The sequence below is a fragment of the Somniosus microcephalus genome, chromosome 6 (genome assembly GCF_052327205.1).
Source record: "Somniosus microcephalus isolate GS21.2 chromosome 6, FLI_Smic_1.0, whole genome shotgun sequence".
NCBI classification, from domain to species: Eukaryota; Metazoa; Chordata; class Chondrichthyes; order Squaliformes; family Somniosidae; genus Somniosus; species Somniosus microcephalus.
Window position 1 is genome coordinate 38,894,285 of NC_140992.1, and position 18,759 is coordinate 38,913,043.

Below are 18,759 nucleotides of genomic sequence, written 5' to 3' on the forward strand. Positions count from 1 at the left end.
AAACAGAGAATATTTCCAACTTCACATCTGTATGTTTTGGTCCTCCACTGATGATGGTGATGGCTAAATATTCATTAAATATATTCAAGAAGGAGTTGGATATATTTCTTAAGGCTAAAGGGATCAAGGGATATGGGGAGAAGGCAGGGACAGGGTACTGAATTTGGATGATCAGCCATGATCTCATTGAATGGCGGAGCAGGCTCGAGGGACCGAATGGCCTACTCCTGCTCCTATCTTCTATGTTTAAATAGTAAGCTATTGGCCTGAGTCTTCTGGAAGTGACCCATGGTCTGTTTTATACATATAAGGTTATTTTTATTACTCAATTAGTAATAGTTTACCTTTTAGCTCCAAAACTACATTCAATTTTTCTTTCCTTTTCCCTTAGATTAAATGTGCTTTCAGAAGGGCCCAGAAATTCGGGTCGGAGGCTTCCCGCGGGTGCAAGCCTCCAACCTGCACTTACCTAGCGCTCTGGCCATTGTGCTGTGGGCCCGCGTGGGATTCCAATCCTGGGCCTGCTCGAGCTGCCGGTGCGCAGTGCTTGCGTATCCCAGGGGCGCAGTTAGTTCGAAGCGTTCCCTGGGATCATGTGGGCCAATGGGAGCAGGGAATCTGTATTCATAGATTTGACAGGAAGACCTGTCAAAACTATGAATACAATTCAGCCCCAAAACATAACTAAAACTTCAAATAAATTTTTAAAAAACATCATATTTTTAAAATAACTATAAATTACATAAAATAACTATTTTAAACAATAATTTAAATTTTTGAAAAAATTAATTACTGTTTCTAACGGGGCTAAAAAATAAACTTACCTTTCTTTAAAGTATTTATAAATAATAAACCTGTGGAAAAAATGTTTTAATTTTACTTAATTCACCACTTACCTTGTTAAAAGCAGGCCTTGCGACTGCTTTTTAAAAGCATAGCTCCTGGAGACTTACCCTCCCAGAGAAAGCTACAAAAAAACCAGAAGTTCCAGGCATATGCGCTGCCTCTCCAGCGCACGTGTTCGACCTGTGAACCCCTTCCTTTAAGGGAACGGAAGTTCCGGTTTCCCGCGCATGCGCAGTGCATGCACGAAACCGGCACTTTCATTGGGCCTACGCGTGAGTACCCAGCGCGTACTCACCCGTGGGGACCCGAAGTTCTGGCCTAATATCTTCAGGATAAAGCACTTTTAGACTAGCCTAAAAAGGTTTTATTAACACACAAAGCACCAACATTCAACATGAATTGCAATATGCATCATTTGAGTTGTCACAATGGTAGAGATGATGTACAGCTTATCTTTTTCCCTAAACAAAAGAGATATACCAAAAAAACTTCATATGAAGACAGTTCCCTTTTTGCACAAACTTTGCTTTGTGCAGTCAGTGGAACCATTGGCCAAGATTTTCTGGCCCCCTTTGATTGGGATGTATTTTTAGCCCGTCATGGAGATGCACTCCTGATCCCAGCTTAACTTCCGGCCTCGGCATCATTTAAATACAGGGGGCAAGCTTCTCAGCTTCTGCTGGAGTGTCCTGCTGAAATGGATGCTGAGTTTTGCTTCAGAAATTTGAATCTTTCCTTTTGGAGTCTATGCAAGGCAATGCTCTCTCTCAGAGAGATCACACAGGTCAAGCAGCATGAAAATATTTGGGGTCCCTCTCTGAAAACTGTTGAATGCTGCAAGCCTGGGTTTAATGGGCATCATTTGCGTCCAGTATTCAAATGACGGCAATGTTGGAAAGTAACACTGGAGAGCATCTTATCCTCATTTGTACGTTTTTTCCATTCACCTGCCCACACATGCATCCTCCAGGCCCAGGCACTGGGAAATGGGAGGGAGGCATAATGAGGTTAGTGTACGGCAGAGCATGTCCCTAAGCACTAAACTGCCCCTGCTCACCTCGGATCCCCTGAACAACCGGTGGGGGAGGTGGATAATGGGCCACATTCTCTATACTGTTGCCTGGTGATGTAATTCACTGAAAATTATTTTCACATGTGATTGACCAACATATTTGGTCCAAAAGTAGGAAAAAAAATCACTAGTACATTTACATTACCTGTGTTTCGCACTTCCACATACGATGGTAAAGATTCCTGAGTGGCAGCATTTATTGGGATGATAGTTGTGTACATGGACATGCTGTTACATGCTCTGCTTGTCTGAATGGCTTTCAGGCGATATCTTCTAGAAGGTCCTCCAGAAAATGAGACAATAGATTGTTTAGTTCAGTTTGCAAACTGGTGTTTAATACTTTCGATTCAGCCTGTCCTACTATACCGTTCAATTCGCATCTAACACCAAATTAGAGTTTCTGGGAGATTCTACATCTCTTGATGCAACATTAATTAATTCAACATATTAAATAATTAAATGTTTAAGCACTAAATTCCCACTTTGCTGTGTTATTTACGGTGCTAAGTTCAAAATGCTGAAGCATTCAAATATTTTACTGCTATAAATGACTTAAAATGATCAGGAGTAGACTGTATGGGGCAAACTTTTCCCTTTTTGTTTGCTTGATTGTAAAGGATCGCCTGGGCACAAAGCATAGAGGAGAATCAGGCAGGGTGGATCGCATATCCATAACAGAGCTGGCCCAATATTCCACCCACGAACGTCAGAACCAAACTGTATTTAAGAACCCAAGAAGGTAGAGATAACAGACACCTCCCCCATAAAACTCAGTCCTACTCTCAAACAGATATTTAGCTAGTTCTGTTTTGAAGGAGTCAATCAATGGAGCATCAACTGCTTTTGCTGAGAACCTGTTCTATGTATCCACTACTCTGTGGGGGGAAAGAATTTTCCATCATTTGTCTCTTTCAAGGTTAAAATGAAATAATTATTGGAGAATTGCTAAGCATAATACAGTCATTTTACAAACCAAAGTTCTAGAAATGCATTTACCATATTCAATTTCATTCTCTTTTTCAGCCATATTTTCAAAGTCTCTGATGACTGATTGTGCAGCCAACTGATGGAGGATCTCTTCCCATGGATTTTCAGTGATTTGTGTTGACTCCTGTTGAGATGGTGCATGGTAGAGGGAGGAAAGGTTAGCTGTTACCTCCCAAGTGACTGATTTCCCACAGATCAAGCCATGAATTACCGATTTGCACTGCATTATGGGTATGTTGTTCACTTCAGTCAAACCCGGGTCCTCTGAGGTCACTGGGGAGAATAGATTCTCGGGATCGAAAAAAGTGTCCCACTCTGGGGTGGACACTTGGAACAGTAAGGTGTCTGTGGAAAAAGACGATTAGAAACAAACTCAGAAAAGTCCGTACAGTTTATTTAAATCAAGTTAAACTGGTTTGGTCCTCACTGAAGCTTGTTGCTAACTATGTGATTAGTATTGAGCACTCCTGTTGCTAGATCAGGCTATTATAATATGTTATTGTCTGCTGTCAAGTTTATGAATATTGCTGTGTTTCCTGCTTTCTTCTTTTTCTGCTACTTTTCCTTTCCCTTTATCCTTTCCTTAAAGGCACAGGCTCCTTTCTGTACAATTCCACAGACACTGGCTGCCCTCTATTACCTTGTGCAATCAGCCATTATTCATGTGTGAACACATTTTAGACTGTCAGCAGGCTATTCAAAATGGAGAGCATCACAGTTGAGTCTAACGCTGTCCTCACCCAACATATTTCCTCATACACATACTTCCAATAGGGGTCACCGGATACCAATCAAGAGCAGAAAGCCCTGGCTGATTATTTTCCCCTCCCCTAACCTATCTTAGAGCAACTCCATTAAATACGATGTGCACCCAAGATCATTCAGGAATTTAATCCAGAGGCACCCGAATCCATGCTACAGCTGAGTATGCCACACAGAGTCCATAATCGAAATACTATGGACAAATTGTGCACTTATCATTTCCTATTAACTAATTATCCCAGGGATATGACAGGAGGTCCCCATTGGGTTGTGTGAGGATTTTGAGGTTTTGTGGGGAATTTGCTAAGTCTTCAAGACAACAGTAAAACTAAAGTCTATCAGATTCTTAGATGTCTCATTAAAAAGATGGATTATCTATGATAGCTTACTGGAATCATTGAGGCTCTTCCTTGAAAAACTGTCAGCTTGAAATTGTTGGGATTCACAACCAATATCATTTATACTTCCTCCGACAGACCAATTCATAGTCCGGCCTGTAGATACCTTCTCCAATGCCTTGCGCAGATGACGCATGTCTAGTTGACCATTTGGTGAAGAGAAACTCCGGCCCGACAGGGCTGCTTGTGCTATCAGTTTTCTTTTTCTTCTTGCCTCATCTGAAGAAGGGTCAACTCCAACAGAGTTCTGATAATGAAGGAGAGAGTTTTTCTCACTGTACAGTTAAATATGACAAGTAAAATGATTGCTTGGTTTCTCGAAACAAGATGTAACTGAACTGGTGATATTATTTCCATGGTTATTCTATCATACAGTTCACACCAGTATGGTGTAGGACATAGGTTAGATAGATATTCTGAAGGTTTACTTCATTTGCCTTTGAAAAGGCTGGCAGAAACTTTCTTCAGAGATTAAATGGGTTAGGTAGGGGTCATGTTAGAGCAGTTTGTACATGGTCTGTGGAAGGACTGAAGAACTGAGTAGCTTTTTCTCATCCCATTCTTTCTTACATTCTAATGATCCTATTTGTTTATGACGGCTCTAATTTTTGAGTATCTAGAACACCTCCTAAATATAAATTCGAAACTACGTTTCATTTGTGAGTAAATCAGAATGACGCAATCCTTCAGCTCTCTTCATCAATGGGCTCCTAGGGGGGAATTTTGCCAGCCCCGGGGAAGTGGGTATGGAGGCGGGACTGCCGGGAAAATGGCAGAAACTGGGAGCAGGTACCAAACCCGCTGCCAACCCGCCTCCGTGCCATCTTCCCGACTCGCGCAGGGACCCATCTCCTCGAGGCGGGAAGAGGATTACAGCCAATTAACTACCTGTTAACAGGCAGTTAAGAGGTTTATCCCCATTTTACCCCTCCAAGTGCGAACTTCCCAATGTCGGGAAACGCCGCCAGGGTCAGCGAGGCAAGCAGTGGGTCTGCGGGGCTGAGAGGGATTGAAAAGTCCGCTGTGGAGGTGAGTGATGGGTGCAAGTGTGGTGAGGTAAGTATGAGAGGTGAGTGTAAAGTGTTAGAAAAAGTTTACTTACCATTGCTTCTTCCTGCAGGCTTCAATCCTTGGGGATCCGGAGGTGCCTCATCTCAACGGCAGAGATGACAGAATGGCTGCTGCATTCTCAGATGCAGCAGCCATCAGATTTCTGACGAGGAAATAGGTTTTGGTGAGCCATCAGTGCAAGGGCTCACCATAGAACAGAAATTGTCAGTGCTGTAGTGTATGTACCTTTAAGGGGAGAACTACTTTTTACAGCTCCTGTATACTGTAGTACCGGTAGTGACCACACCGGTATATAAACCCTGAGTAGGGATCTGTACTTTAGTTTTTGAGTAACCTGCATCCAGTAAACACCTGTTAATTGTTCCTCTGCAGTCTCTGTCGATTTATTGAAGAATACCATACATTAACATTCACGGATTCAACAGTGGCGACGAGTTGATTCGAACCTACCTGCAATTCTGTAAAAGAAGGCCGATTCCACCAGTGCGGGCGTCGACCATCCGGAGAGGACTTGAACATCGCAGAGGAGGCTGTGGAGAGCTGGGCTTGGTTCCCCAGTCGAGACAATCCAGTACAGCGGGCTGGCAGCAGGTACGGCGCAGACCCTTCCCGGACGGCAGTGGCTGGAGCCGATCGACGGCACACAAAAAGGCCGAGCAGCGTCGACGGGGTAAGAGAGAGGGTGAAGCGCACAGGGCGCAGCCGGGGTTGAAGACCGAGCGGCGTCAATGAGAGAAGGGAAAATGCGCAGAGCGCGGCCGGGGTTTCAAGGGCTGAGCAGCGTCCGCGGGGGAGGAAAGAAGCGCGGGAGACGCCATTTTGAGCCGGCGGAGAAGAAGGGAGAGCGCGGGAGATGCCATTTTTAGCCAGTCTAACCACACCCAAGGATGCAGAAGAGTGGCAGTGTCACAGCGTTCGACAATGAAGTCGAAGATTAGGCAACATATATAGAATGTGTAGAAGTGTACTGCAAGGCGAATGAAGTGCCAGATGCCAGGAAAGCACTGGTATTGTTGAATTCCATGGGTGCAAAAACGTACGGCTTACTGCAAAACCTAATAACCCCAGAGAAGCCAGTAGAAAAGGATTTTGAAAGCATAGTGGCAATCCGACAGGACCACTTAAACCCCACACCGCTGCTGATAGCAGAAAGATTTAAGTTTCACAAAAGGAACCAGCATAAAGACGAAAGTAATGCTGAGTATTTAACGGAACTGCGCAAACTATCGAAACACTGCCAGTTTGGAACGGGACTAGCAGATACTTTAAGGGACAAGTTTGTGTGTGGGCTTCAAAGTGAAGGAACCCAGAAACGGCTTCTATCAGAAAAGGATCTTACGCTGGACAAGGCTTTCAGCATGGCAGTATCACACGAAGCACCAGCACGGGGCACTGCAGAGATACAACGGAGATCGCAAGAATATGGCACAAATGAAATGTCATATGGAGCAGTGAAGTGTTATCGCTGCGGCAAAACAACACACGACCACAAGGACTGTTGGTTCAAGCACCAAGTGTGCAGACAGTGTGGAAAAGTAGGACACAGAGCAAGTGTCTGCAGGTCGGGAAAGAAAACCAGCAGCAAGAAATCTCCACAGGAGAAGTACAAAAAGGTACATAAGGTGACGGAGAGTAGTTCAGACGAACAGAAAAGTGATACAGACTCCAGAAGCAAGGAGCTGGGTTGTCTGAAACTACATCATGTAATCAAAATGGAGGATGACCAAACTATCTGGGTCACGCTCAAGATAGCAGGAGTCCAAGTGAAAATGGAATTGGACACAGGATCAGCCCTAACAGTCATAAACCAAAGGGACTACAAGTGGCTATTCTCACATATACCCTTGAGAGATACAGAGATTGTCTTGAAGACATACACGGGGCAAAAAAGTCTACCCCAAAGGAAAAATAAGGGTGAACGTGATATACAACGGCAAGGAAACACCAAAAATGGACATATATGTATTGCCAGATGGAGGACCGCCACTACTAGGGCGTGAATGGATCCGGAAGATACAGCTAGATTGGCATTCCATACAAGCACTGACTTTAGATGCCAAAAAGGATGACGACGTCACACCGGGACGACTGTCAAAAATGCTAACTGATGCACAAGAAGTGTTCCAGGAAGGACTCGGAACACTAAAAGGCATAGCAGCAACGATCAAAATAGAGGAAAATGCAAGCCCAAAGTTTTTAAGGCCAGACCGGTACCTTATGCGATCCGCCCAGCCGTCGAAGCAGAGCTGGAAGGTTTGGAACGTTCAGGAGTGCTATCCAAAGTGGACTGGAGCGAGTGGGCCACACCCATCGTTCCTATAATGAAGAGGTCGTTGAGTAATACGCCTGGGGAACCAAAGAAGGTTCGCATCTGTGGGGACTTTAAGGTGACAGTGAACCCAGTCCTTCACACTGTACAATATCCGCTTCCGCGGATTGAAGATATTTTCACCTCGCTATCTGGTGGGAAATGCTTCACTAAGATTGATCTGGCCCAGGCGTACCTGCAAATGGAGGTAGAAGAAGCCTCGAAACAGTACTTCACGATCAACACTCATAAAGGTCTCTACCAATACAACCGGCTGGTGTTCGGGGTAGCATCAGCTCCGGCTATTTGGCAAAGGGCAATGGATTAAGTCCTGCAAGGGATTCCAGGGACCCAGTGTTGTTTGGACGACATCCTGGTCACGGGCGAAAATGACAATGATCACCTCGCCAACCTGGAGCAGGTGCTCACTAGATTGAAGGATTATGGGCTCCAAGCTAATCGCCACAAATGCGAGTTTTTCCAGAAGCAGATCTCGTATTGTGGCCACGTTATTATGAAGAGGGGTTACTTAAGTCCCCTGAAAAGATTGAGGCAGTAGTCAAGGCTCCAGCACCAGAAAATGTGTCACAACTGAGGTCGTTCCTCGGGTTGGTGAACTACTACCATAAGTTCTTGCTGAATTTGTCCACAGTTCTACACCCACTGAACACCCTACTGCAAACGGGGGTACCATGGAAGTGGAATGACGAATGTAAACGAGCTTTCCAGAAGTGCAAAGAATTGATCACATCAAAAGAGGTGTTGGCTCATTTCAACCCGGCACTACCAATTCGGCTGGCGTGTGATGCATCACCCTATGGCATTCGAGCGGTGCTGTCGCACAAATTCCCGGACAGCTCGGAGAGGCCAGTAGCCTTTGCGTCTCGGTCACTAACCTCAGCCGAGTGTAACTACGCCCAGATTGACAGGGAGGCCCTCAGCCTAGTGTGGGGAGTGAAAAAGTTCAACCACTATCTGCACGGGCAGAAGTTCACCTTGCTGACTGACCACCAACCACTTGTCTCCATCTTTAACCCAAAGAAGGGCGTTCCGGTGATGACTGCGCAATGGCTACAAAGATGGTCCCTTTTTCTAGGGGTGTGTGGCGACACGCCACCATTGGACATAATCCGCTCACATCGGCACGGACAGTTTACGCAGGCGCACTGCCGGCAGCAGCCGCCCCCAGCCGTGGGCCCTTTCCTCCGGCAACTTGTTTCCCGCAGGGACAGGCTGCCGGGAGCACTTCCTGTCTGGGGAGTATTTAAGTGGTTGCGCGGGCTTTTTAAGCACTTGTTTTGCCATGATGTAAATTAAAGCAGTTGTGTTCCATCAACTCTGGTCTTGACTCCCACGTTTGCCGTGGTAGCTCAACACTGGTGACCCCGACGCTCAGGACGAATCCTAAGCTAGCATGGCAGATACAAACGCAGTCACGGTTAAAGTACCGGACTTTTGGGAGAACCTGGCCGAGGCCTGGTTCGTTCAAGCCGAGTCCAGATTCCGGCTGAGAAGCATTACAGTCGACGCCACGAAGTACGACTACCTCGTCACCTCTCTCACCTGCGCCACAGTCCCTAAGGTTTGGGCAGCGCTGCAGGATCCACCAGAGGAAGGCAAGTACGAACATCTGAAGGCCGCACTCCTTAAAAAATTTCAGGCGTCCTCCTACCAACGCAACTGCCAACTCCTCGACCTCCCAGACCTTGGTGACGTTTCACCATCAGACCTGCTTTCCCACATGCTGTCCCTCTCGGACGACAAAAAACCCGGTGCCCTCTTTCGTACGCTTTTCATTCGGCAGCTCCCCGCCAGCATCCGCTCGCTCATTGTGGAGTCTGGCTCCATGGACCTGAACGAGATAGCCGAAAAGGCCGACCGGCTGCTCTCCGCGCAGACCGCCCGCGACGTCGCGCCCGACCTCACAGCAACGACCACGCGGTCCCCCCGGCTCACTAGGCCCGACCGCCTTTCCACTCCGGGTCACTGCTACTACCACACCCGTTTTGGCACTAGGGCCCAACGTTGCACGCCACCGTGCACTTTCAAACCCTCCCCCGCACCGGCCCCCACGATGGCCGCGGGGCAAAAGGGGCCCCTACTGTACGTCACCGACGATAGCACCAACCGCCAATTCCTGTGCGACACAGGAGCCCAGCACAGCATCACCCCCGCCTCCGCCCTCAAAATCCAACGCGGCGCACGGGGTGTCACGCTGGCTGCAGCCAATGGCTCTGACATCCGCACATACGGCACCCACATGGTCACACTCGACCTCGCAGGCCGCCGCTACCGCTGGGAGTTCCTCACAGCCAAGGTCCTCTGCCCACTCATCGGCGCCGACTTCCTACGCGCCCACGGCCTCCTTGTCGACATTCCGAGGCACCGCCTCGTCGACATCAACACTATGGCCCCCATCCCTGGCGCAGTCACCCCGGCCCGTTCGGCCGGCCTGACGACCTACTGCCTCGCCAGAGCCACGGACGACTACTCGGCACTACTAGCCGAGTTTCCCGCCCTCACTAACCCGACCTTTTCAGCCAAAAACGCCAAACATGGTGTGGAGCACTATATCCCCACCACCGGCCCCCCGGTCTCTGCCCACGCCCACAGACTCGACCTGGCCAAGCTGGAAATCGCGCGGGCCAAGTTCACCACCATGGAGCAACTCAGCATCATCCACCGCTCCAGCAGCCCTTGGGCCTCGCCCCTCCACATCACGCCCAATCCCGGCGGAGGCTGGCGCCCCTGCGGGGACTACCGCCGCCTCACCGACGCCACCACCCCCGACCGATACCCGGTGCCGCACATCCAAGACTTCTCGGCCCGACTGGCCGGACGAACCGTCTTCTCCAAGGTCGACCTGGTGCGCGGTTACCACCAAGTCCCCGTACACCCCGCGGACATCCCCAAAACGGCCGTCATCACTCCATTCAGCCTGTTCGAGTTCCTGAGGATGCCCTTTGGCCTCAAGAATGCAGCCCAGGCTTTCCAGCGCCTTATGGACTCAGTCCTCCGGGACCTGAACTTTTTATTCGTCTATCTAGACGACATTCTTGTGGCCAGCTCCTCCAAACAGGAACACCTCGAACACCTTCGCATCTTGTTCGGGCGCCTAGCCCAACATGGGCTTATCCTCAGCCTGGCGAAGTGCCAATTCGGCCTAGCCGAGATCGATTTTCTCGGCCACCACATCACCCCTGCTGGGGCCGTCCCCCTGCCCAACAAGGTGTAGGCCGTCCAGCAATTCCCCCGCCCTAAAACCATCAAGGGCCTCCAGGAGTTCCTCGGGATAGTGAACTTTTACAACAGGTTCATCCCCAGAGCTGCAGCCCTCATGAAGCCCCTATACGATTCCCTTCGAGGTAAATTCGGCAAGATGGCCGTAGTCTGGACCGCTGACACGTCAGCCACCTTCGACGCCACCAAAAACGCACTCGTCGACGCCACCCTGCTCGCGCACCCGAGGGCCGATGCCCGGGTCGCGCTCACCACCGACGCCTCCGACCATGCGGTCGGAGCCATGTTCAAGCAGTGGGTCAATGGCGCCTGGCAGCCACTTGCCTTCTACAGCCGCCAACTGCACCCCCCGGAGGTCAAATACTCTACTTTCGACCGCGAGCTCCTCGCGCTCCACCTGTCGGTCCGCCATTTCAGGTTCCTCCTGGAGGGCCGCTCCTTTACCGCGTACGTGGACCACAAGCCGCTCACATACGCGATGGCCAAGATGGGCCGAAGGGCCTCTTTCTGTGCTGTAAAACTCTATGATAACACCGACCCTTGGTCCGCTAGGCAGCAACGCCAGCTCGCGGCCGTGTCCGAGTTTACTACGGACATCCAGCACGTCTCCGGTAGAGACAACATTGTCGCCGACTGCCTTTCCCGTCCCGCCATCTGCGCAAATCACCTAGCGGTCGACTACGCGCAACTAGCAGTGGCCCAGCTCATGGACCCAGACCTCCTCTCGGCGGCTACCAGCCTGCCAGGGCTACGCCTAGCCAAGGTCGCGCACGGGCCCGAAGCCACGGCAGTCACTTGCGACGTCTCACTCGGCCAACCCAGGCCAGTCGTCCCTGCAACCTGGCGCCGCCGCATCTTCGACGCGCTCCACAGGCTCTCCCATCCAGGTTCCCACGCATCTGTTAAACTCCTCTCCCAGCGCTTCGTCCGGCGCCCCCTCAGCAAAGATGTTCGGACTTGGGCCAACTCCTGCCTCACCTGCCAACGGGCTAAGGTGCAGCTGCACACAAAAGCACCCCTGGGAGACTTCGAGGTACCCAGCCGCCGCTTCGACCACGTACACGTCGACATCATCGGTCCTCTGCTGCCATCGCAAGGCCAAACTTATCTTCTCACGATGGTCGACCGCTACACACGCTGGCCTGAGGCAGTGCCGTTGACCTCCACCACCACAGCCGACATCACCAGGGCGTTCGTTAACACCTGGGTCGCGAGGTTCGGCGTACCGGTCGATATAACCTCCGACAGAGGCGCCCAGTTCACCTCCGAACTCTGGACGGCCACAGCACGCAACCTCGGGGTGACGCTCCACCGAACCACGGCGTACCACCCGCAGGCCAACGGGCTGTGTGAACGCTTCCATAGGTCACTCAAGGCCTCACTCCATGCCAGCCTGCAGGACAGTACCTGGACTGACCGCCTACCGTGGGTGCTACTAGGCCTACGCACCGCGGTCAAGGAAGACCTCCAGTCCTCAGCAGCGGAGTTGGTCTACGGACAACCACTGCGCGTACCATGCAAATTCCTCCCGGAGGCTACCACGCCTTGGTCGGCCGAACAGCAGCGGCTCAACTCTTTCCCTTCCGCTCAATAGTTCGCCCCACTTCCGGTCAACCGACACGGCGAACTCGCACCTCACATTCCGCCAAACTTACAGCAGGCACGCTTCGTCTTCGTGCGACATGACGCACACCGCGGACCCCTGCGACCCCCGTACGACGGACCGTACGAGGTACTATAAACCGGGGACAAGGTCTTCAAGCTGCGACTCAGCGACAGGGTCGAAACGCTCTCCATCGACCGACTCAAACCAGCACACACAGAACCAGGGGAACAGGTCCCCGTGGCCCGACCTCCAACTAGAGGCCATCCCGCCAGCAAACTAGCACAACCGGCGGCGAATCGCCCGGCCCCACCAACTAGACCGGCGGCCACTCAGAGCCACTCCGGCAGAACCATTAGACCACCGTCACGACTCATCCACTCTTCCTAAGCGGATTCTGGGGGGAGCTCTGTGGCGACACGCCACCATTGGACATAATCCGCTCACGACGGCACGGACAGTTTACGCAGGCGCACTGCCGGCAGCAGCCGCCCCCAGCCATGGGCCCTTTCCTCCGGCAACTTGTTTCCCGCAGGGACAGGCTGCCGGGAGCACTTCCTGTCTGGGGAGCATTTAAGTGGTTGCGCGGGCTTTTTAAGCACTTGTTTTGCCATGATGTAAATTAAAGCAGTTGTGTTCCATCAACTCTGGTCTTGACTCCCACGTTTGCCGCGGTATCTCAACAGGTGCACCAATATGATATCGAATATAAGGGTATGAAACAGCATGGAAACGCCGATGGGCTGTCACGCCTGCCACTACCTACTGCGGAGGAAGCACCAGCAGTGGATCCTGTCGAAATATTTCATTCGACTATAATTGAATGCTTGCCAGTAACTAACGCTGGTATAGAGAAGGAGACCCGAAATGACCCGACACTGTCTCGGGTATATGATTTGACGGTGAAGGGATGGCCAGCACATGGCGACTCACTGTTGCCAGCATTCTCATCCAGAAGACAACAGCTGTCAGTATGCCAGGGGACCTTGATGTGTGGATCCCGAGTGGTAATTCCACCCAAGTTAAGGGAGAGAGTGCTCAACGAGCTTCACGAAGGCCATCTGGGAGGGGTGAAAATGAAAAGCCTTGCTAGGGCTTATATGTGGTGGCCAGGGATCGATTAGCAAATCGAGGACCTGACAAAGAGCTGCTCAGGATGCCAGAAGGTCCAAAGTGCACCACCACATGCCCCTCTACACCCATGGGAGTGGCCCTCATCTCCATGGCAATGGGTGCATATTGATTTTGCTGGTCCATTCATGGACTCAATGTTTTTAATAGCCGTGGATGCGCACTCGAAATGGCCTGAGGTGATCAAAATGTCCTTCACCACCATGGAAAAAACTATTGCAGTCCTACGGACCATCTTTGCCAGGAACGGCTTGCCAGAGCAGATTTGCTCTGATAACGGACCACAGTTTGTGTCCGAAGAGTTTCGAAGATTTATGAAAAGGAATGGGGTAAGGCATTACACCTCCGCTCCGTATCATCCAGCCACCAATGGATTGGCTGAGAGGTTTGTACAAACCTTTAAAAAAGCAGTAAGGGCCATGTGCGATGACAACATTCCACTGCAGCATAAGGTGGACAATTTCATGTTAGCCTCCAGAAATGCGACACATACAATCACCAACCAGACCCCGGCCATGATGTTCTTTAACCGAAGGTTGAGATCTCGTCTGGATTTGCTCAAACCAAATGTATGAAGAGATGTTGAGAATAAGCAATTCCAGCACATCAATGAGAAGCTGACAAGGAGCTTCAATGTAGGGCAACCAGTCTTGGCTCGCGACTACCGAACCGAGAAATGGCAACCAGGAACGATATGCACACGGCAGGGGCCACTAATGTACACAGTGGACGTTGGTGAGAACATCGTGAGACGCCATGTCGACCAGATCCTAGAGTCACAGGAAAGAATCCACCCCAGGTCTCGCGTACCTGGTGATGAACCCGACATACCGGTAGCATCTACCCCAGAAACAATAGCATCAGAAGCTGATGAACCAACCGACGACAGGGGGCCAGAATCGCCTCCGCACCAAGAGCAAGACACTCGGGAAAGGCGCTATCCAGAAAGGATCAGGAAGCCGCCCCAAAGACTGAATTTATAAATGGACTATTTGCCGTTAATGTTACATGTTAAAAGTGTTAATTGTTAAATGAATGTTATGGTACTGTTAATCTAAAAGGGGAGGAATTGTAGTGTATGTACCTTTAAGGGGAGAACTACTTTTTACAGCTCCTGTATACTGTAGTACCGGTAGTGACCACACCGGTATATAAACCCTGAGTAGGGATCTGTACTTTAGTTTTTGAGTAACCTGCATCCAGTAAACACCTGTTAATTGTTCCTCTGCAGTCTCTGTCGATTTATTGAAGAATACCATACATTAACATTCACGGATTCAACAAGTACAATTCATCTGGCAAAAATTTTCAACAGATGAAACATCATACGCTGACGTCCTCTGTCACCGGATTTCACTTAAGTGGCCGGCTAAGCCCACAGGGCGGTCTTAACAAGGTCAATCAAGGGAAAATAGCGTGGGTTGGCCGGACGTAGTTGGGGGCGGGACTGAAACCCAAAAACTAGCAGTCCCGCCCCCAACGCGCCCCCATTGGCAAAATCCAGCCAATAGTCTCATCTCATCTCTAAGTTTATGGACAAAGCCCAGAAAATAAATCTTACCAGATATCCTTCAAATGTGAACTTGGTCTTCCACAAGCTCTGATGCACCATTCGACCTATCACATTCCTGTGACCTTAAGTTTCTGCATATGGAAACCAGTTGCCTTGATTTCAGCCAAGAAGAGGCAGTGAACTTAAGGTTTTGATGGTCAATTAATCGTATCACACGTTAAAGGCAGATCTCCTAACCAGGCATGTCCATCTACACCTCCTCTCTGAAATCTCTAATTTGCATCTTTCTCAGAAAGTTATGAGTCCTTTGTTCTGGCTGCTTCCTCATCCTTAAGTACAGCGTAGCTTCTAATGCGCAGGTATACAGAACACTACAGTCTTCTTCATGGTAGGATGAAGGTAATTAGGAGAAAGTTCTTTTCATTCGTAACTTGGGCTCACTCCTATTGGAAGCCATTGAATGTAGAAGGGTTGACTGAACTGCTTTGGTAAACTGAGCACAGGCTGGGATTCAAAGACTCAGCCTTCATCCCACTTTTCAATTTAACAAAGCAGTTTTGTTGTTACTTAAATAGATTTAAGAGACCGCTCTTATTCATGTATTAATATTAATTGATACACAAGGCAATTTACTTACTTTACCATTAACTGATTCAAAATTAGATAATGCTTTTTTTGATGATTCCCAACGCTGCAAACTTTTCTGTCCCTGATGTGGAATGTTTTCTAAACCATGTGGGAGGGATGCTATTTCCCTGTCAATATCCGGAGGCTCCGTAGAGTCACTGCTGTTTGAGCCACGGGTCGGTGTGCTTTGATCCCGAATTCCTTTATCACTGCTGATGGAACAATGTGTCAACGTATACTGCTCCTGGATATACGAGGAATGGGAGATACGCTTCCGCAAGTCATTGAATGGATCACTCTCTGAATCTGAAATTCCAAAAATAAATATATATAAAATTTATAAGAATGCAGCTCCTCTTACTTTTGTGAAAAGTGCCATACTTTTTTTTTTACAGTTCTTTAAACCATGGCATTTTAACAATGGCACTTCTGAGGGTTAAATATTTCTTTGTGTGTTTGGCATGCAGTTTTGATTTGGAGCTGTAGAAAGTGACTGTGCATATTTCTCTTTTTTTGCATTGTTGTCAACTAGCACTAGGGTTTGGGAAACAAACTCATGAAAAAGGCGTCTAATGACTATCATCCCTGGTCTAGGGCTGGAGGAAGATATTTTCATGGGATCAAAATGGCTCCAAGATGTCTGGTGATGAAAGTTTAGAACTAAGTCAACCTTCAGTGGCAGAGTTGGTAATCTGATACCTGAACCAGGCAGACCTGCGATATTCAGCATTGCAGGGCAGTGTTGATGATTGACCAGCTAAATCTGGCTCACTAATGAAATCTGGAGTGGTGGACCTGACACCAGGGACTAGGATTCTTCCCCTTGGCTCCGGATAACCCTGAACCCAGGTAGGGTGACTGTGGCTGGACAAACAATGGGATGCTTAACAGTATTCTGTATTGGAAAGCTGCACTGCTTTAGCGGATTAAACTCCATCCGTATCCCTCTGCACACTTGGGGGTTCCAAAGCCTTAGCTCAACCAACCTGTGCCTAAGGTATTTGGACATAGGTAAGTAGGTTTTATCCCTATGAAGAGAAAGTGTGCACCCTGTATTGGACAAACAGATGCATAGCTTCCTCAGTAACTTGGATCAAAAAATTTAAAATGGCAATGGGTTTCCATACATGTCAGATACCAAGCTTGCCAAAATAAAATTAAAATGCCATTGGCATGGTTCAAGTACACCTTTAGTATTAATAGTAATTTTATTTCTATTTATGACTGAAACACTACCAAAAATACTGTTCACGTAGTGAATATGTTTTAATAGTATGTATGAATAAAAAGCACTTAAAAACAAAAAAATCTTTCAACTGGTTGAGCTGCTCCTTCTTGGGAGATCGACAGCCATCTTGTGGTGGTTCAGGAAATGGCCCAGACCATTCTGATCGTTGAGTTCAAGAGACAGCTTGAAATTGAGAAGCTTCTACAGGAAGGTAAGACAGGGAAAACAAAAATGGGAGATTAAAATTGGGTGAAAAAATAGTCTGATATTCATATGCCTTACCCTTGCATTTTTCATTTTCCTCGGCATTAGCACCCGAAAATTCTATTGAAATCTCACGGGAAATCTCCTTTAGTGCCTCCTCAATGTCATTCTTTTCAACAGGGAAAGGTGGTTTGATTCCATCAGTCAAGACTGATGTCGAAGACTCATCTTGAGTCTGGAAAACTGAGTTGGCTGACCCCTTTAACATTGTTTTAGAAATGTGTTGCTTCACCTACAATAGAAGGAACACGCCCAGGTATTTAACTATTATTTTTCAATATTAAGTAAATGTTACAAATGTACACATACATAAATACGAGTAAATCGTCCATGGAAAGGGTGGCCAGCTTTAAGTTCCTCGGAGTCCACATCACGGAAGACCTCTCCTGGTCCCTCAACACCTCCTCTCTGGTGAAGAAGGCCCAGCAGCGCCTATATTTCTTGAGGAGGCTGAAGGGATGTAATCTGTCACCCCCGATCCTCTCTAACTTCTACCGCTGCACTATAGAGAGCATCCTGACAAACTGTATCATGGTATGGTACGGCAGCTGTAGCTCCCATGACCGGAAAGCCCTGCAGCGGGTAGTCAAAACTGCCCAACGCATTACCGGCACCCGGCTACCGACCATAGAACATATATATCAGAAACGCTGCCTACGGAGGGCACGGTCCATCATCAAAGACCCTACCCACCCCAGCCACAGTCTGTTCGCCCTCCTACCATCTGGAAGACGCTACAGATGCATTCGCACCCGTACGACCAGATTTAGGAACAGCTTCTTTCCCAGGGCTGTCATCCTACTGAACTCCACAAATAAACACTAAAGCCTGCACATCTGCCGATGCACTTTATGATGGTCATATTTATGCTAATATATATGTACAAATGTATGTTGAAATGTTTAAGTAATCCAAATTGTACACTCTCGGGAGCCGCAAGCCTACATTTCGTTGTACTGCACTTGTGCACTAACAATGACAATAAAAGTTGATTTGATTTGATTTGATTTGAATTAGTCACAGTAAGTTGGCAGAGAATCATTGTTCCCATAGAAGAAAATCTGTTTTACCTTTAATATATTATTAGCAGAGCTCCATTGTATTGGTTATATTAAATCTGTTTTGTAAGGAGGTTAAACCACGTAATGTACAATGTATTCTGCTGCTAAGGGGCAACAATGATCTTCAATGATACAAAGTCTAATCGGTTTTAAGTAAAGAGCATGTCAGGTCAATTAGAGTTTCATTGTTTGATGACTGTGCATAGTGACATTTACCAAAGTTTAATTGCACTTCAAGCGGCAAATCAGAACACAAGATAAAATGTCGAGCTTTATTTTTTAAGTCATAGACTACAGACATGGGGGGGGAATTCAGTTGGTTAGCGCCTCCAGTTAGCACCTGGCAGGGGCGCTAATGGGGCGCTGATGCAGTAGTGCCGGCTCGGGACAAATCCAATGACGCACGCCAAATCCGGACTCCCCCCCGCCATAGCGCCACTGCTATGAGTTACTGCCGGGGACCTCAGTGCCAGGCAGATTGTGACATCAGTGAGTGTGCAACGCTCACTGGGCGCCTGATATGCAAAATTCATTGTCGCCCCCTGTCTTAGCGCCTCACCCGACAGCGACAGGGAGATGAGGCATCAAGCAGGCAGATATCAGCTCCAGGGGTGCTACTTCAAGGGATCATGAGTAATGAATCGCAGC

The 18,759-nt window shown here is 48.6% G+C and overlaps 1 protein-coding gene across 3 annotated transcripts in view; it reads right to left on the bottom strand.

Annotated features, from left to right (window-relative positions):
• vwa5b2 (von Willebrand factor A domain containing 5B2) overlaps positions 1–18,759 on the bottom strand; it is a 135,375-nt gene that overhangs the window by 17,476 nt on the left and 99,140 nt on the right. For all 3 annotated transcript variants that reach the window (XM_085990062.1, XM_085990061.1, XM_085990063.1), the window contains exons 13-17: positions 17,069–17,282; positions 15,569–15,864; positions 4,057–4,312; positions 2,915–3,250; positions 2,064–2,201 (exon numbers count right to left, since the gene is read on the bottom strand). In XM_085990062.1, the coding sequence (XP_085846188.1) occupies positions 2,064–2,201; positions 2,915–3,250; positions 4,057–4,312; positions 15,569–15,864; positions 17,069–17,282 (1,240 nt within the window). The remainder of the gene's footprint in view (positions 1–2,063; positions 2,202–2,914; positions 3,251–4,056; positions 4,313–15,568; positions 15,865–17,068; positions 17,283–18,759) is intronic.